Genomic DNA, 16151 nt, shown 5'->3' on the forward strand with positions numbered 1-16151 from the left:
AGGGAGAGTGGGAGTGTGTTCCATCTTTTCAGGTCCTTTTTAACTTCCTCTGTCAGGCTGGTGAGGTTCCATTTGTGGATCCCTTTCCAGTCATGGGCTATTTGGATCCCCAGGTAGCGGAATTTGTGTTGGGCTTGTTTAAACGGCAGCCCCTTTAGTGCTGCGCCCCCCCCCCCCCCCCCCCACCCCCTCTACTTGCGGGTGTTCTCCTCCATCTTAACCTCTTTATTGATATCCCATACATTTTTTTTGTTTCAATGCAAAAAAACCTCCTTTCTCATCTTTGCTCCAATTAAGTCTGGGATGGTAGGGCTTTTGGGCAACTGTGGTGATTGTCCTTTAAGAGCTTTAAGAGCAACACAGCAGAGTAAGGGTTACCTGGTTTTGGGGACCAATGGGGATGTTGTGAATCACCCCAGGGTGTGGAGCTCTCTGAGCCAAAGTGACTTTTTGGGAGCAAGCTGTACAATTATTATTAATAAATACTTTTAGTGTTCACTAATGGAAGTCTGTGAATGTGCTTCTTTACAGCATCCTTCCTATTCGGATGCCAATTGAAGCCCTTAAGTGAGCAACTAATGCATATTTAAGGACCCCATCCTGCAGTTGTTGGTATTTAATCAGAAGCGGGTAAAGCGGTTGCCACATGGGGAGCCCAAAAAGCAGACCAGGCGTGTTTACTTGCAAGCTTCCAGGGTGGGCACAAGCTCATTCAAAGGCACACAATGCTGGATTGAGGGATCCTACTTTGGGAAGGGGATGGGGGGGCCTGTTCAAATCACAACCTTGCCCTTTCTACGACCCTTACTTTGTCCACCTAGCCAGTGACCCACTCTACACTCACCAGTGTCATGGGTGCCTTGCTGCTCATGGGCCTCTGGTGGGTGCATTACCGGCAGCTATCACTGCTCTCCAGGTGAAACTGATGGCAATGAGGAGTTGCCAGCCTCAAATGGGCTGGCAACTCTTGGCAGTCTGCCCCTGTGGCCCTGATCCTGGGACACATGCCATTGGCCATTCAAGTGCCTAACTGGCACCTAATACAAGCCTTCCACAAAGGAGGTGACTCAAGGCTCTCGCCAGCCAGCAGGCGAGACCACCCCCCCACCGCCCCGGATTAAATTCCACGCCATTGGTGGGGCTTTGAATTGTTTAACTTCTGGTCCACATTCCCTGCTACAAAGAAGCCTTCATTAGCTTTTTAGTCAAGCACTCCATTAAATAACAACCTGTATTTACACAGCACCTTTAAAGTAATAAAATGTTCCAATGGAACAGGAGCCAATATTGTTATAACCTGCCTGGCCTGCTTACCATTGGCTGGGGACTAATGACAATCCCACAATCCTGTGGGAGTATGAGCTTCCCCAATGAGGGGGGCGGAGAAATCATTAGCAGACTCCCTGCATAAATAAAGCTGCCCAGTTTGGAACCAGCAGAGAGAGAGGAGTTAGCTGCAAGGGAAGTTGCTGCTGTTGTGTACATATATATGTTATTGTAAATAAATGTTATTTCTTTGTATCCTGAAGACTTGTGCTAGATTCTTCGTGGCCCTCACAAAAAATATGTGATGCAGAACCACCCAAAGAAACTAGGTCATAAAGAGAACATCCTAAAGGAGGACAGAGAAGTAGAGAGTTGGAGAGGTTTGGAGTGAGAATCCCAGAGCTTAGGGTCGCAGCGGCTGAAGGCATGACTGTTGATGGGGTAGCAGTGGATATCAGGGATATGCAAGCAGGCAGACTTTGAGGAGCACAGACATTTTGATGGGTTATAGAGTTGGAGGAGATTATAAACATAGGGAGCAGCAAGACCATGGAGGGATCTTAAAATGAGGATGTGAATTTTTGAATCATGATTTTGCAGAATGGGAGCCAATGTAGATCAGCTAACCCAGAGTTGATAAGTTAACAAAACCTGAGTGTGTGTTAAGTCACAGGCAACGGAGGTTTGGATAAAGTTAAGTTTATGGAGGGTGTCATGGTCTCCACACACCCTTTACAATAAATAATAATCAACGACTTTTATTTAAACACAGAACTACAGGATTAAGCAAAATAATTCTGTTCATCAAAGATTAAAGCAAATTATTTCAATATTCTCAACAGGCTTTACCATCGGATACATGCCTTTCATTAACACAGAATTTCTTCCCCAGTCTTCAAGAATTAGAGTTCATTTTTGAGATGAAGCAGAGCTGGGCCTTCTTTTTAAAAATGCATGCTGCCAGCCTGTGTTAAAAGCACCAAACTTTTGTTTTTGGGAACAAATTCAAGAGATTGTGAAATCAATCTGCTTGAAGGAAGCGAGATAAATCAACGCTTCCCAAACTATTTTCAAATGTGACCCCATTGTAACATGTGAAAATTAATGTGACACCACACACCAGCAAAAACAATAGTCATAAGGCAGCATGGTAAGATTCAGTGTATAATTATTAAAGTTTGGGTATTATAGACCAACATACATCATATAAATATGAAAACTTATTTTTAAAGTACTTTGTAAAACGTTATTTTTTTATGTGCTCACAAATTCTTTACTTCATCTAAGCTGCTCCTGCTCAAGGACCTTTGCCAGGAAGCAGTTGAAGTGTAGATTGAAGGCCTAAAGGTGGCTGATGTTGGAGCCCAAGTTGTTCTGTAGCTCCAGAGTGAGGTGTGGTCTTAGACAGGGCACAGCTCAGCAAGGCTCTTTGTCGAGGTTGGGAATGATCGAGGTTGTGTTCAAGGTCAATGAAGTGACCACAGGAAGGAGCTCATGGTCTGGGGTGGGGGGGGACAAGAGGTGAGCAAGGAAGAGCAGGGCTGGCTGCTGCCTCGTCCTTGGTGCTGGTGTGGGATGTGGAGGAGAGGTATCTTGGTCTGGGCCTCACATCTGTGTGATTCAGTCACTTCAGAACAAAGTAGTGTCCTGCCCAGTTACAGGGTTTTATATCTTTGAAAACGTTCTCACTTTGAATTCTGGCACAGTCCATGACAAATTGAACATCATTTATACGACTGGCAAAGCATTCAAGTCTAATCCTAACCTGCCTTGCAGAATTGCTCCAGTTGTCCCCGCAACTCTTTAAAGAGAGTTATATCTCCAGCGAAGATAACCATGACCCAACTCATATTTTCCTATGCTAATAGGGCTAGATGGACAGGGGTGGAGGAAGCCCGCATGCAGCATCAATGCCAACACCGACCTGTTGGGGTGAATGGACGGCATCACGGCTTTGTAACTCAGTGCGGCAATGAGTGGAGAGGGGTGGCTTTGAAATAAAATAAAAGGAAACACAGACAACATGATGATTAATAAGAACATAAGAACTAGGAGCAGGAGTAGGCCATCTGGCCCCTCGAGCCTGCTCCGCCATTCAATTAGATCATGGCTGATCTTTTGTGGACTCAGCTCCACTTTCCGGCCCGAACACCATAACCCTTAATCCCTTTATTCTTCAAAAAACTATCTATCTTTACCTTAAAAACATGTAATGAAGGAGCCTCAACTGCTTCACTGGGCAAGGAATTCCATAGATTCACAACCCTTTGGGTGAAGAAGTTTCTCCTAAACTCAGTCCTAAATCTACTTCCCCTTATTTTGAGGCTATGTCCCCTAGTTCTGCTGTCACCCGCCAGTGGAAACAACCTGCCCGCATCTATCCTATCTATTCCCTTCATAATTTTAAATGTTTCTATAAGATCCCCCCTCATCCTTCTAAATTCCAACGAGTACAGTCCCAGTCTACTCAACCTCTCCTCACAATCCAACCCCTTCAGATCTGGGATTAACCTAGGTGGAAGAAACATTTAATTTAATTGAACCGCTTGTGAGACTAGCGGAAAACTTTGTTCTGACAGTCTCCTGTAACGCATTTTGGGACATTTCACTCCATTAAAGGTGCTATGTCAAATCAAGTGACTGTTACTTTTAAGACTGTAAACAAGGGAGAAAATATTTAAATACTTCCACTGCGGTAAATGAAATGAAGTGTTTATTAGTAAACTAATGGAAAAACTTTCTCAGTATAATCGTTTATTAATGAATATCTCTGGTAAGCCACCAATTTTATTTTCATCAGATACTAATCCAGTAATCTCTACTATATTTTTCAGTTTAAAAAAATATCTTGCGGACGTCACAGGTAAAGAGTGACTATCCACATGCCAGTAGCAAAAGTGTATGTTCGGCACATCGAGGTCAAACAACATTAACTATAAATAACTATTGATATTTGGTACAAATAACAGTTAAGAAGATTTTAGAATTAAAAAAAATGAAGCATGCAATTAAGAAAATGGAAGTGAAACACATGTGATAATTTCAGAAACATCCGCAAGTTGGGAAACACTATTTTAGTCATCACACAGTGTACATTCACTGATTATGTTGCTGATCTCAGCAATACATGGTTTAAGATTTATTTTAAGTGCTAATATGTGATGTAAATAGCTCTGGGATACCAGCAATATGGTGTTTGTTGAACACTGCCTTTACTTTCCAGTACTTGCTACACTTTTAATGACTTTAATCCACTCGGTGAGTTCTTCCCGTGTCGCAGCCTGTATCAGATAGTGCACTTCATCTGCTGTGATGATTTCAAAGAGGTTTCCCTTTACTTCAGATTTCTTTCCTGTAAAGAAAATACTTTGTATGAGATACTTGGCGGCAAATATTCAGTTTAAAAAAAAAACAATCAATACGTGTTTATTTACGATAAACTACCCTCTACCTTTGTAAAGGAGTTTTTGTAAAGAAGTTATCTCAAAAGTGTTTATCTCAAAAGGGGGAGGATTTATTGGCCTATTTTTTTTGTCTGGGCAGACTTCTGAGGTAACCAGTGATGAAAAACCTATTTCCATCCATTCAGATCCTGACTCCCCCCTTTTTTATTTAACGACTATTTCTCTTTTTAATGTTTAATAATAATAATCTTTGTTAGTGTTACAAGTAGGCTTACATTAATACTGCAATGAAGTTACTGTGAAAATTCCCTAGTCGCCACACTGCGAGGCCTGTTCGGGTACACAGAGGGAGAATTCAGAATTTCCAATTCACCTAACAGCACGTCTTTCGGGACTGGGGAGAGGAAACCGGAGCACCCGGAGGAAACCCACGCAGACATGGGGAGAACGTGCAGACTCCGCACAGACAGTGACCCAAGCCGGGAATTGAACCTGGGATCCTGGCGCTGTGAAGCAACAGTGCTAACCATGCTACCGTGCCAACTGCTTCTCTTAGTTTCACTAGACTGTTTCAGTCCCCAACACATCTCACCAAATGTGTCTTCTATAACTTGTATTTTAAAAAATATTTTTATTGAAGTATTTGTAAAATATTTTGTTTCGCGATCGGGGCCCACTGCTCGGCGGGCGGGCCTGTGCTGTGGGGGCACTCTTTTCCTTCCGCCCTCTGCCTTCGCCATGGTCTTCACCATGGCGGAGGTGGAAGAGACTCCCTCTCCTGCGCATGTGCAGGGGTGACGTCAGCAGCCGCTGCCCTCCGGCACATGCGCAGACTTCCGCCGGCCGGCGAAGTCCCTTTGGCCCCGGCTGGCGTGCCGCCAAAGGCCTTCCACGTCAGCCGGCGGAGCCCCAACCACTCTGGCGCGGGCCTGGCCCCTCAATGTTAGGGCTTGGCCCCTAAAGGTGCGGAGACGTCTGCACCTTTGGGGTGGCTCGACGCCGGGGTGGTTCATGCCACTCCATCACGCCGGGATCCCTCGCCCCGCCGGGTAGGGGAGAATCCTGGCTCTAGTCTCCCAAAGCATAATGCGACCTTCAGGGACACCTCCCCCACGTATCAACTCCCTGCGAAACAAAGCGCCCTCCAACCATCCCTCCAGCCCATTCTCTCGCCCAAGACTAAATACAATCTTGTTTAAAACAGAACACAATTACAGCCACCGCCACATCCCATCTTCGGAGCTTAAGTGCCTTTTAACTCGAGTCCAACTTCTTCTCTTTAATAAATGTCCAAACATCATCTGGCGACTCGAAATAGTAGTGTCGATCTTCATGCGTTACCCACAGCCTCGCTGGGTATAACTCCCCAAACTTCACCCCCTTCTTGAAGAGGGTCGCCTTTGCCCGGTTGAACCCAGCACGTCTCTTGGCCAGCTCCGCTCCCAGGTCCTGATAGATGCGCAATTCACTGTTCTCCCACTTGCTGCTCCGTTCCTTCTTGGCCCACCGCAAGACGCGCTCCTCATCTGAAAAACGGTGAAAACGAACCACCATGGCCCTCGGCGGGTCATTCACCTTGGGCTTCCTTGCGAGAGCACTGTGCGCTCCGTCCAGTTCCAGGGTTGAGGGAAAGCCCCCGCTCCCATCAGCGACTCCAGCATACCCAACACATATGCTCCCGCGTCTGGTCCCTCAATGCCTTCAGGAAGGCCAACGATTCTTAAATTCTGCCACCTGGTCCTGCTCTCCAGCTCCTCCAGCTTCTCCTGCATCTTCTTGTGGCGGTCCTCGAGCACCTTCACCTTGTGCTCCAGTACAGTTATCTCGTCCTCTTGGTTGGAGAGTTTAAACTCGATCTCCTGAATCGCTTTCCTCTGAGCCGCCTGAGTCACGACCATTTGGTCGATCGATGCGTTCATCGGGTCAAGCTTGATAGTTACAAGGAAGCGAGGAAGGATCTAAAGAGAGAGCTAAGACGAGCAAGGAGGGGATATGAGAAGTCTTTGGCAGGTAGGATCAAGGAAAACCCAAAAGCTTTCTATAGGTATGTCAGGAATAAAAGAATGACTAGGGTAAGAGTAGGGCCAGTCAAGGACAGTGGTGGGAAGTTGTGTGTGGAGGCTGAGGAGATAAGCGAGATACTAAATGAATACTTTTCATCAGTATTCACTCAGGAAAAAGATAATGTTGTGGAGGAGAATGCTGAGACCCAGGCTATTAGAATAGATGGCATTGAGGTGCGTAGGGAAGAAGTGTTGGCAATTCTGGACAAGGTGAAAATAGATAAGTCCCCGGGGCCTGATGGGATTTATCCTAGGATTCTCTGGGAAGCCAGGGAAGAGATTGCTGAGCCTTTGGCTTTGATTTTTATGTCATCATTGGCTACAGGAATAGTGCCAGAGGACTGGAGGATAGCAAATGTGGTCCCTTTGTTCAAGAAGGGGAGTAGAGATAACCCCGGTAACTATAGGCCGGTGAGCCTCACGTCTGTTGTGGGTAAAGTCTTGGAGAGGATTATAAGAGATACGATTTATAATCATCTAGATAGGAATAATATGATTAGGGATAGTCAGCATGGTTTTGTGAAGGGTAGGTCATGCCTCACAAACCTTATCAAGTTCTTTGAGAAGGTGACTGAACAGGTGGACGAGGGTAGAGCAGTTGATGTGGTGTATATGGATTTCAGTAAAGCGTTTGATAAGGTTCCCCACGGTCGGCTATTGCAGAAAATATGGAGGCTGGGGATTGAGGGTGATTTAGAGATGTGGATCAGAAATTGGCTAGTTGAAAGAAGACAGAGGGTGGTAGTTGATGGCAAATGTTCAGAATGGAGTTCAGTTACGAGTGGCGTACCACAAGGATCTGTTCTGGGGCCGTTGCTGTTTGTCGTTTTTATAAATGACCTAGAGGAGGGCACAGAAGGTTGGGTGAGTAAATTTGCAGACGACACTAAAGTCGGTGGAGTTGTAGACAGTGTGGAAGGATGTTGCAGGTTACAGAGGGACATAGATAAGCTGCAGAGCTGGGCTGAGAGGTGGCAAATGGAGTTTAATGTAGAGAAGTGTGAGGTGATTCACTTTGGAAAGAATAACAGGAATGCGGAATATTTGGCTAATGGTAAAATTCTTGGCAGTGTGGATGAGCAGAGGGATCTCGGTGTCCATGTACATAGATCCCTGAAAGTTGCCACCCAGGTTGAAAGGGTTGTGAAGAAGGCCTATGGTGTGTTGGCCTTTATTGGTAGAGGGATTGAGTTCCAGAGCCATGAGGTCATGTTGCAGCTGTACAAAACTCTGGTACGGCCGCATTTGGAGTATTGCGTACAGTTCTGGTCGCCTCATTATAGGAAGGACGTGGAAGCTTTGGAACGGGTGCAGAGGAGATTTACCAGGATGTTGCCTGGTATGGAGGGAAAATCTTATAAGGAAAAGCTGATGGACTTGAGGTTGTTTTCGTTAGAGAGAAGAAGGTTAAGAGGTGACTTAATAGAGGCATACAAAATGATCAGAGGGTTAGATAGGGTGGACAGTGAGAGCCTTCTCCCGCGGATGGAGGTGGCTAGCACGAGGGGACATAGCCATAAATTGAGGGGTAATAGATATAGGACAGACGTCAGAGGTAGGTTTTTTACGCAAAGAGTGGTGAGGCCGTGGAATGCCCTGCCTGCAACAGTAGTGAACTCGCCAACATTGAGGGCATTTAAAAGTTTATTGGATAAGCATATGGATGATAATGGCATAGTGTAGGATAGATGGCCTTTAGTTTTTGACTTCCCATGTCGGTGCAACATAGTGGGCCGAAGGGCCTGTACTGCGCTGTATCGTTCTATGCTCTATGTATCTTTTTTTCGCTCGGCAAAGCAACTCTTGAAAAGCTCCATCTGTTGCTCCTTTGGCCAGTGAGCCGGCGCTCCCTGGTCCTTGCTGTCTGCCATGCTTCACCGCACTGCCAGCTCCACTCGCTTCCCTCTATCAGGACTAATTCATTTCACATGGCCCCTTCTGGTCCAGCTATCCATACATTGGGGGGGAAATCCTCCTTACTATTGCTCACTCCACCGATTTATGTCATAAAGTCCACAAAAATCCGGGAAAAGAGGTCCGAAAGTCCATTTCAGGCGGGAGCTATCGGATGTGCGACTACTCCTCCATGGCCGCCGCCACCGGAAGTCGTCTTCTGTAACTTGTTAATTGACCACTAACTATCCGTGATTGCAACCTATTTCTGACTAGATTTAAAGTGCCTATTTGGCTTTATTGTTTGCTTTGAATTTTTTATTGTTTGCTTTTACTGCAATGGGCAAAAGAAAGTTGAGCATGTAGAAATCTTTCAGCATGAAAGCTATTCCAATTTTGACTCCGCCATTTCAGATTTCATTCTTTTTAAGGCAGTGAAGCATTAGGTATCTATCAACAACAACTTGCATTTGCATAGCACCGTTAAAGTGGTAAATGTCCCATGACACTTCATTGGAGTAGTAATCAGACTAAATGTGACACTGAGCCAAACAAGGAGATATTAGGACAGGTGACCAAACACATTGCCAAATAAGTAGGTTTTTAATAGTGAGATGCCCTCAATTACGACACAGGAGAGAAGATTGGTAATTCATAGGCTTTAATTACCAGAGAACCAGACAGCAGCCGAGAAGTGTGCTCACAGCATGCTGCCCACTAAGCGTAACCTTATATACAGTTTGCTGGGGGTGGAGCCAGAGGCGGAGTCCCCCAGTGTTCCAAGCCCGGTCTTAAAGGGGCCATCGCATTAAAGGTAAGGTACAGTTATACAGATATCATTCATCACAAAGAGCCTCTTAGAAGAAGAGTGGCACAGGGCTTTCGGGAGGGAATTCCAGAGCTTGGGACCCAGGCAGCTGAAGGCACGGCCGCCAGTGGTGAAGTGATTAAAATCGGGGCTGCTCAAGAGGCCAGAATTAGTGGAGCACAGAAATCTTGGAGGGCTGCAGGGCTGGAAGAGATTGCAGAGAGAGATGGGGCCACGGAAGGATTTGAAAACAAGGATGGGAATTTTTAAATCGAGATGTTGATGCCTCCGATGAAATTATCTGAAATTATTTGAAGGCATTTTTCTTGAGTTCTTGATGAGTAACCTGGGAAAACAATCTCCTGGGTCAAATCAGGAGGGATACTTACCATCTGAGGGACCATCTGTAGCAGTCACCACACAGTTCCGCAAATGAATGGAACCAAGAGGCTGATCCTGATCATCCTGTGGGGGAAGGAAAATGGGAAAAGAGTCGATAAATTCCAACACAAAGCACGGGCCTCATTGCAGAGCCACATACCTTGAAATATTTTGAATAAATAAGGAGAGATTGCAATGGGAGGAAGGTTGATAACAAGAGGGCAGAGATTTGATATAATTGGCAAAAGAACCCGAGGTTAGATGAGGAAAAATATCTGCAGTGAGTTGTTGTGATCTGGAATAAAAACTTTTAAAGGGAATTGAATAAATTCTTCCAGGAGAAGAGCTGTGGAGAAAAAGCATAGGGGGAATGGGACGGATCGTATAACTCTACCAAACAGTAGGAATTGGCATGATGGGCTGATTGGCCTTCTTCTGGGTCATTCTGTGACTCTATGAAGCCAAGCATTTAGTTTTTTAAATGATTTCCATCTCCTCTCTTCACATATCTTTCACGCTCTCCTTTTTGCAGTTACCTGGAGCCATGACACTGAATGGGCTGTTCTTCTATTGTCAAAGCCATCCTGCTTATGTACTGGGGTGGAGGAGATGGGGAGAGGGGGTGTGGAGGTTGGTAATCTGGGAGAAGTAATGACCCTGTGCTTTCTTGTGAAGGCTGGAAGAGAATTCTATCAGGGCATGGCATGAAGGGCAATATGTCCTTCATTTGAACTGTAGCCGCCTCACCTGGGCCCAGATGGGAGAAGTTAAAATTGTGCCCTGGATTTTGTAAGTTACAATGGTTGGGGGGGAAAGAGCAACAGTGTACAGAGAAGTTTCTGGAGAGTGACGTTTGAAGACAGTGCGCACAATCCGTACCGCTGTAGGGTCATAGTAATGCAAATAGGCAGGATCATCTCTCAGGACAAACTTTCGGACTTTCCAATTTCTCCTCCTGTGGCCCTGTTAGAGGAAAAAAAAGACCTTCGGTGAAACATTCCACAGCACATCTGTGCCCATTGAAAGCTAGATCAGCTTGATGCGACCATCAATTCACTCGAGACAAAAGTAGAAATAAACTGTGGCTTTAATCAACTAGAACAGTGCCTGCCTGCGACTGATCCAATACTGAGAACCGCCTACAGGTCGACTGCTCTTTATACCTCCCTTCAAGGGGAGGAGCCATGGGCGGAGCCCATACATGCCCCAACATGTTCCCCTATGGATAATGCCATACAATGGCCCATAGGAGGAGCCCACAAGGGCAACAGCATAGCACCGATACAAATACAAGGGCAACAGCATAGATACAAATCCAATGGTGGGTTATTGGTATAATACATTCACCACACAGTTCCCGATGGAACATGTCAAAGATCAGCTTTTCTGAATCCAGTCAGTGTGCTGGAACTTGCTGACAAAGATCAGTGGCCACCAGGCCTGTACTCCATGTGCTGTGCACATTCATGCCAGATCTGACCGCTAATGCTCTGGTGTGACATTCTCCCTATGTCTGCGTGGGTTTCCTCCAGGTGGCCTGGTTTCCTCCCAAAGCCCCGAAAGACGTGCTTGTTAGGTGAACTGGACATTCTGAATTCTCCCTCTGTGTACCCGAACTGGCGCCTAGTGTGCAGCCAAGGGGATTTTCACAGTAACTTCATTGCGGTGTTAATGCAAACCTGCTTGTGACACTAATCAAGATTATTATTGGTGCCACAGTGAGTATGGCTGGGTCTCTGAATGCTGTAGGCAAGAACACACAAGGGAACATCTGCAATTAGGGCCTGCAGAACCACAGAAGAGATAAGGACCCTGGTTAAGTGCAATAACAGATCATCTCAGAGATGAGTGGGGGTGGGGGGGGCAGGGATGCAAAGCAATGAAGAAGAGCGGAGAAGGGTTGAAAAGGAAAGAGGGTGTCAGCCTGAGCGGAGGGAATGGAGCCCAGAGGCCCAATTGAAAGAAAAGAAAGGCTTGAATTTAAATAGTGCCTGTCACAATAATCAGACATCTCAAAATGCTTTCCAGTCAACAGAATACTTTTGAAAATTACTGTGTAATGTAGGAAACCTGGCAGCCAGTCGGCACACAGCAGGCTCCCTCAATAGCAATGCAATCAAGACCAGATAATCTGTCTTTGTGACGTTAATGGAGGGATAAATATTGGCCAGGACACTGGGCCTTGCTCTTGCTCTTCTTTAGAATAATGCCATGAAATCCTTTGCACCCACCTGAACAGGCAGAGGGCCTCAGTTTAATGTCTCACACAAAAGACAACGGCCGGGATTCTCCAACCCCCCCGTTGGGTCGGAGAATCCCCGGGGTGAGGCGCGAATCTCGCCCTGCCGCCCTGATGCCGGCTGCCCTATTCTCCAGCGCTGTTTTTCGGGCGGCGACGGGATTCCCGCCACGCTGTTCGGGGGCCGTTGACAGCGGCTCCCCCAGCGATTCTCCGGGCCCCGATGGGATGAGCTGCCGTCCAGTTTTGGCCAGTCCCGCCGGAGTGAATTACTCACCTCACGCATGGCAGGACCTGGCAGGTAAGTGTGCGAGGCGGTCCTCGGGGGGGCGTGGGGGGATCCGTATCCGGGGGGGGGGGGGGGGCCCCACAGTGGCCTGGCCCGCGATCGGGGCCGACCAATCTGCAGGCGGGCTTGTTCCATAGGGGAACTTCTTTCCTCCGCGCCGGGCTCCTGTAGGGCTCCGCCATATTGCCCGGGGGCCAGCACGGAGAAGAGAATCCCCGCGCATGCGCTGAAATACACTGACCGGTGCGTGTACGCGCAAGATCACGCTGGCCATTCCACGCATGCGTGAACATGCGCTGGCCCTTCGGCGCCAGCTGGAGCGGCGCCAACCCCTCCGCCGTCCACCTAGCCCCGAAAGTTTGGAGAATTCCTCACTTTCGGGGGCTGTTGACGCTGGAGTGTTTGGTGCCGGTTTTCCCGCAGGCGTGGGGACTTAGTCCCCAGAAGGGAGAATCCCAGCCACATCTCTGACAGTGCAGCACTCCCTTAGTACTGGAGTATCAACCTGGAGTTTTTTTGTGCTTAAGCACTGGAATGGGGTTTGAAACCTGTGCCTAGTTATTCAGAGGTGAAAGTGCTACCACTGAGCCTCAGCTGCCCTATCACAATATCTGATGTTGTCACTTGTGGATTAAGCAGACAGTGTTGCAGTAAAGTAACATAAGAATGATACTATACTGTTATCCTTCAAATGGTTCCACCACGTTATTGCACAGGTACAATGCTGCTGTCCCTTTAACCTTTAGTAATATAACGCAGATCCAGGCCTTTATCACCAACCTGTTTCAGCAGGCATCCTTGTTTTATAATAACTCCTCGAAACTCCTCTTTTAAAAGTTCATCATCATCACTTGAACTTCCTTCACTGAAAAAGCCACTGTCAGCCTGTAGGAAGGGAACATGCAATGTAGGTAAACACAATTAAACATCTTCCCAAAGTAAAGCAATCCACGCAATTTCACCAAACCCATCAAGGCGTTGGTTGGACTTTGGAGCCGTTCCTGCTGGCAGGATCATACAGTCTCGCTGAGGGTGAGCCACTCCCCCACGGGTTCCCCAGCGGCAGAGGGTGCAAACAACGGCACACCCCATTGGCAGTGGTGGGAACACTGCTGGCCAATAGCAGGCCACCTCCGCCCCAAAACATGCCGCGGGGATTGCGGAAAATCCCATCCCTGATCTTTAGTTGCTGGTTTAGCACAGGGCTAAATAGCTGGCTTTTAAAGCAGACCAAGGCAGGCCAGCAGCACAGTTCAATTCCTGTACTAGCCTCCCCGAACAGGTGCCGGAATGTGGTGACTAGGGGCTTTTCACAGTAACTTCATTTGAAGCCTACTTGTGAGAATAAGCAATTTTCATTTCATTTTCATTTCATTTTTCACATGCAGCAAGGGGCGGAATCGCAGGAAACACGAACCCTCTCAGTAATACGGTCCTTTAGAATTGTACAATGGACTTGTCCGACTTTCTGTGTGACAGCATGTGGGGGTTTCTATGTTAAATGTAATTGGTATTGAGGGATTGCTGCACTGTTTGAGGTGCCGTCTTTTGGATGACACACTAAACTGAAGATACAAAATCCTAGTTAGACTACATCTATGAGCAGTTCTGGACACCACACATCAAGAAGGAAATATTGGCCTTGGAGAGAATGCAGCATACATTCCCCAGAACCATGGGTTAATCTATGAGGAACGGTTAAACTAACAAAGGTTGTATTCCCTGGGAATTAGAAGGTTAAGGGGTAATTTGATCCGAGTTTTCAAGAGACTAAAGGGGACATAGACTATATAGAAAGAAACAATTCCAACTGGTCGAAGTCGCGATCAGGAGATTTAGCCTGTAAATCAGTAAATCTAATACTGATAATGTTTTATTATCCAAAGGTATTAAGGGATATGAGGTTAAGGTGAGTAAATGGGGTTAGCTCACAGATCAGCCATGCTCTCATTGAATGGGGGACAAGGTTTGAGGGGCTGAATGGTCTCCTGTTTCTATGTTCTCATATTCTTATGTTTCCATGAATGTTTTATGCCAACTTGAAGAAAGCCAGTGGCATTCTCCTCATGTCCCAGGTAACAGTTATCCCCCAACTAAGATTGCTCATAAAAAAGCACATCTAATCATTTCATCTTATTGCTCTCGTTGGAACCTTGCAGTGAGCAAATTGGTGTGTTCTCTACATTTAAATGGCGTGTACACCTCAAAATTGGCTGAAACACTATTATTAAACCTGTGGAAGTCAGGTGAAGAATTTAGAGACCCACAAGTGATTTTTTTTTTTAATTGAACAATTATCAAAGATATGCCATTGAGAAAATTGAAGCTACTTACTCCACCAGAATGAAATGAAATGAAAGAACAGCCTTGCTCTGGTTTGCTCGATTACACATGAACAGGATGAGACCATTCATGTACTTGAGACATTTAATTAGACAGTGGCTGGTCTGCACTTTAACTCTATCAACTCATCTGAGTTCCAAAACACCCTTAATCATCAAGTTAAGGATTGTTACAACAGAGAGGAACAGAAATTGACCAGCTGTGTCTGTGCCGATACTTTAGTAGAGTTCTCCGAATAATCCCGTTCCCCTCATTGTTCTGTAAATTCGTTCTCCAAATTTCTTCTGAAAATTACCACTGAATCTACTTCCTCTAACCTGTCAGGCAGTGCATTCCACATCACAACTCACTGTGTAAAACAATGTTTCCTCATCTTGCCTCTGATTCTTTTGCTAAATGCCTTAAGTTATGTTCTCTGGTTACTGACCATTCTGCTACTGGAAAAAGTCTCCCTATTTACTTTCTCAAAATCGCTCAGGATTTTGACCACCTCTATTAAATCTCATCATAACCGTCTCTGCTCTAAGGAGAACAATCCCGGATTCCCCACATTAACTGAAGTCCCTCAACCCTGGGTACCATTCTGGACTGTTGTCACACAAGAAATGTCCTGAAGTGCCAGACAGGAAAAAGAATCAACGAAATATTCTGACCACTTACGAAAAAATAATATGCATCAGTGTCATCGACAAAGCAGCTTTCTGCTGCTTGTTCAGCTGCTGCCTTGGCCTTGTCCTCAGCTGGCTGAATGTATGCATCGCAGGTGAGGGCTGCTGCCAACATCAGCCCCTCCCGACGATTCCTGACAAAGTTAGATGACAGCAGCCAGTCAATCACAGAGGCACCTGCAATAAGATTTTAAAATGAATGAAAAAGCATTTCATTCCTTTTTCTAGCATTATTTATTCTCGGGATATGGGCAAAGCTGAGGAACCATCATTTAATGCTGGAAGTTGCTGCAGAAGTTGTTGTGGGAGGACATTTTGAATCAAGCACGTATTGTGGGGCTGAATTAACCTGCAGGTCCAGAGTAGGTAAGGGTGACAGATTTCCTTCTCTGAAGGAAATCTGTAAGCCGCTGGGTTTTTGCGACAATTCGTCATCTCTCACAGCCATTTATTTTTCTGGTGCATGTCCATTAAATTCCAGATTTGCCAAATTCAATTTATCAACATGTAACGGTGGGATTTGAGCTTGTGTCCTCCAAGTGGCTCGTCTAATCGCAATAACCTTAATGGTTTTAAAGCCTTACTGAAGTGTAAATATATCATATCCACAGATTTTCCATTGAAAACCAGGTCCAATTTTCAATGAAGAATTCAAGTCGATGATGACTTGCTAAACAACCTGCACGTTGGGTATACTAAAGTAGGTGGTGTTTGTGCAGAGTCTCTCCCACTTTTTCATTCAGGGCAGTTAAAACTACAATGGTGCAATGCATGCCATAAGCATAGCCGACGAAAGG

The 16151-nt window shown here is 46.0% G+C and overlaps 1 protein-coding gene across 1 annotated transcript in view; it reads right to left on the reverse strand.

Annotated features, from left to right (window-relative positions):
* Nucleotides 1-3778: 3778 nt before the first annotated feature.
* plek (pleckstrin) overlaps nucleotides 3779-16151 on the reverse strand; it is a 67351-nt gene continuing 54978 nt past the window's right edge. Inside the window, exons 5-9 of the mRNA XM_038807121.1 lie at nucleotides 15347-15531; nucleotides 13124-13228; nucleotides 10695-10778; nucleotides 9824-9899; nucleotides 3779-4618 (exon numbers count right to left, since the gene is read on the reverse strand). Of these exons, the coding sequence (XP_038663049.1) occupies nucleotides 4479-4618; nucleotides 9824-9899; nucleotides 10695-10778; nucleotides 13124-13228; nucleotides 15347-15531 (590 nt within the window). The 3' untranslated portion in view covers nucleotides 3779-4478. The remainder of the gene's footprint in view (nucleotides 4619-9823; nucleotides 9900-10694; nucleotides 10779-13123; nucleotides 13229-15346; nucleotides 15532-16151) is intronic.

Source organism: Scyliorhinus canicula, chromosome 1, assembly GCF_902713615.1.
Source record: "Scyliorhinus canicula chromosome 1, sScyCan1.1, whole genome shotgun sequence".
NCBI classification, from domain to species: Eukaryota; Metazoa; Chordata; class Chondrichthyes; order Carcharhiniformes; family Scyliorhinidae; genus Scyliorhinus; species Scyliorhinus canicula.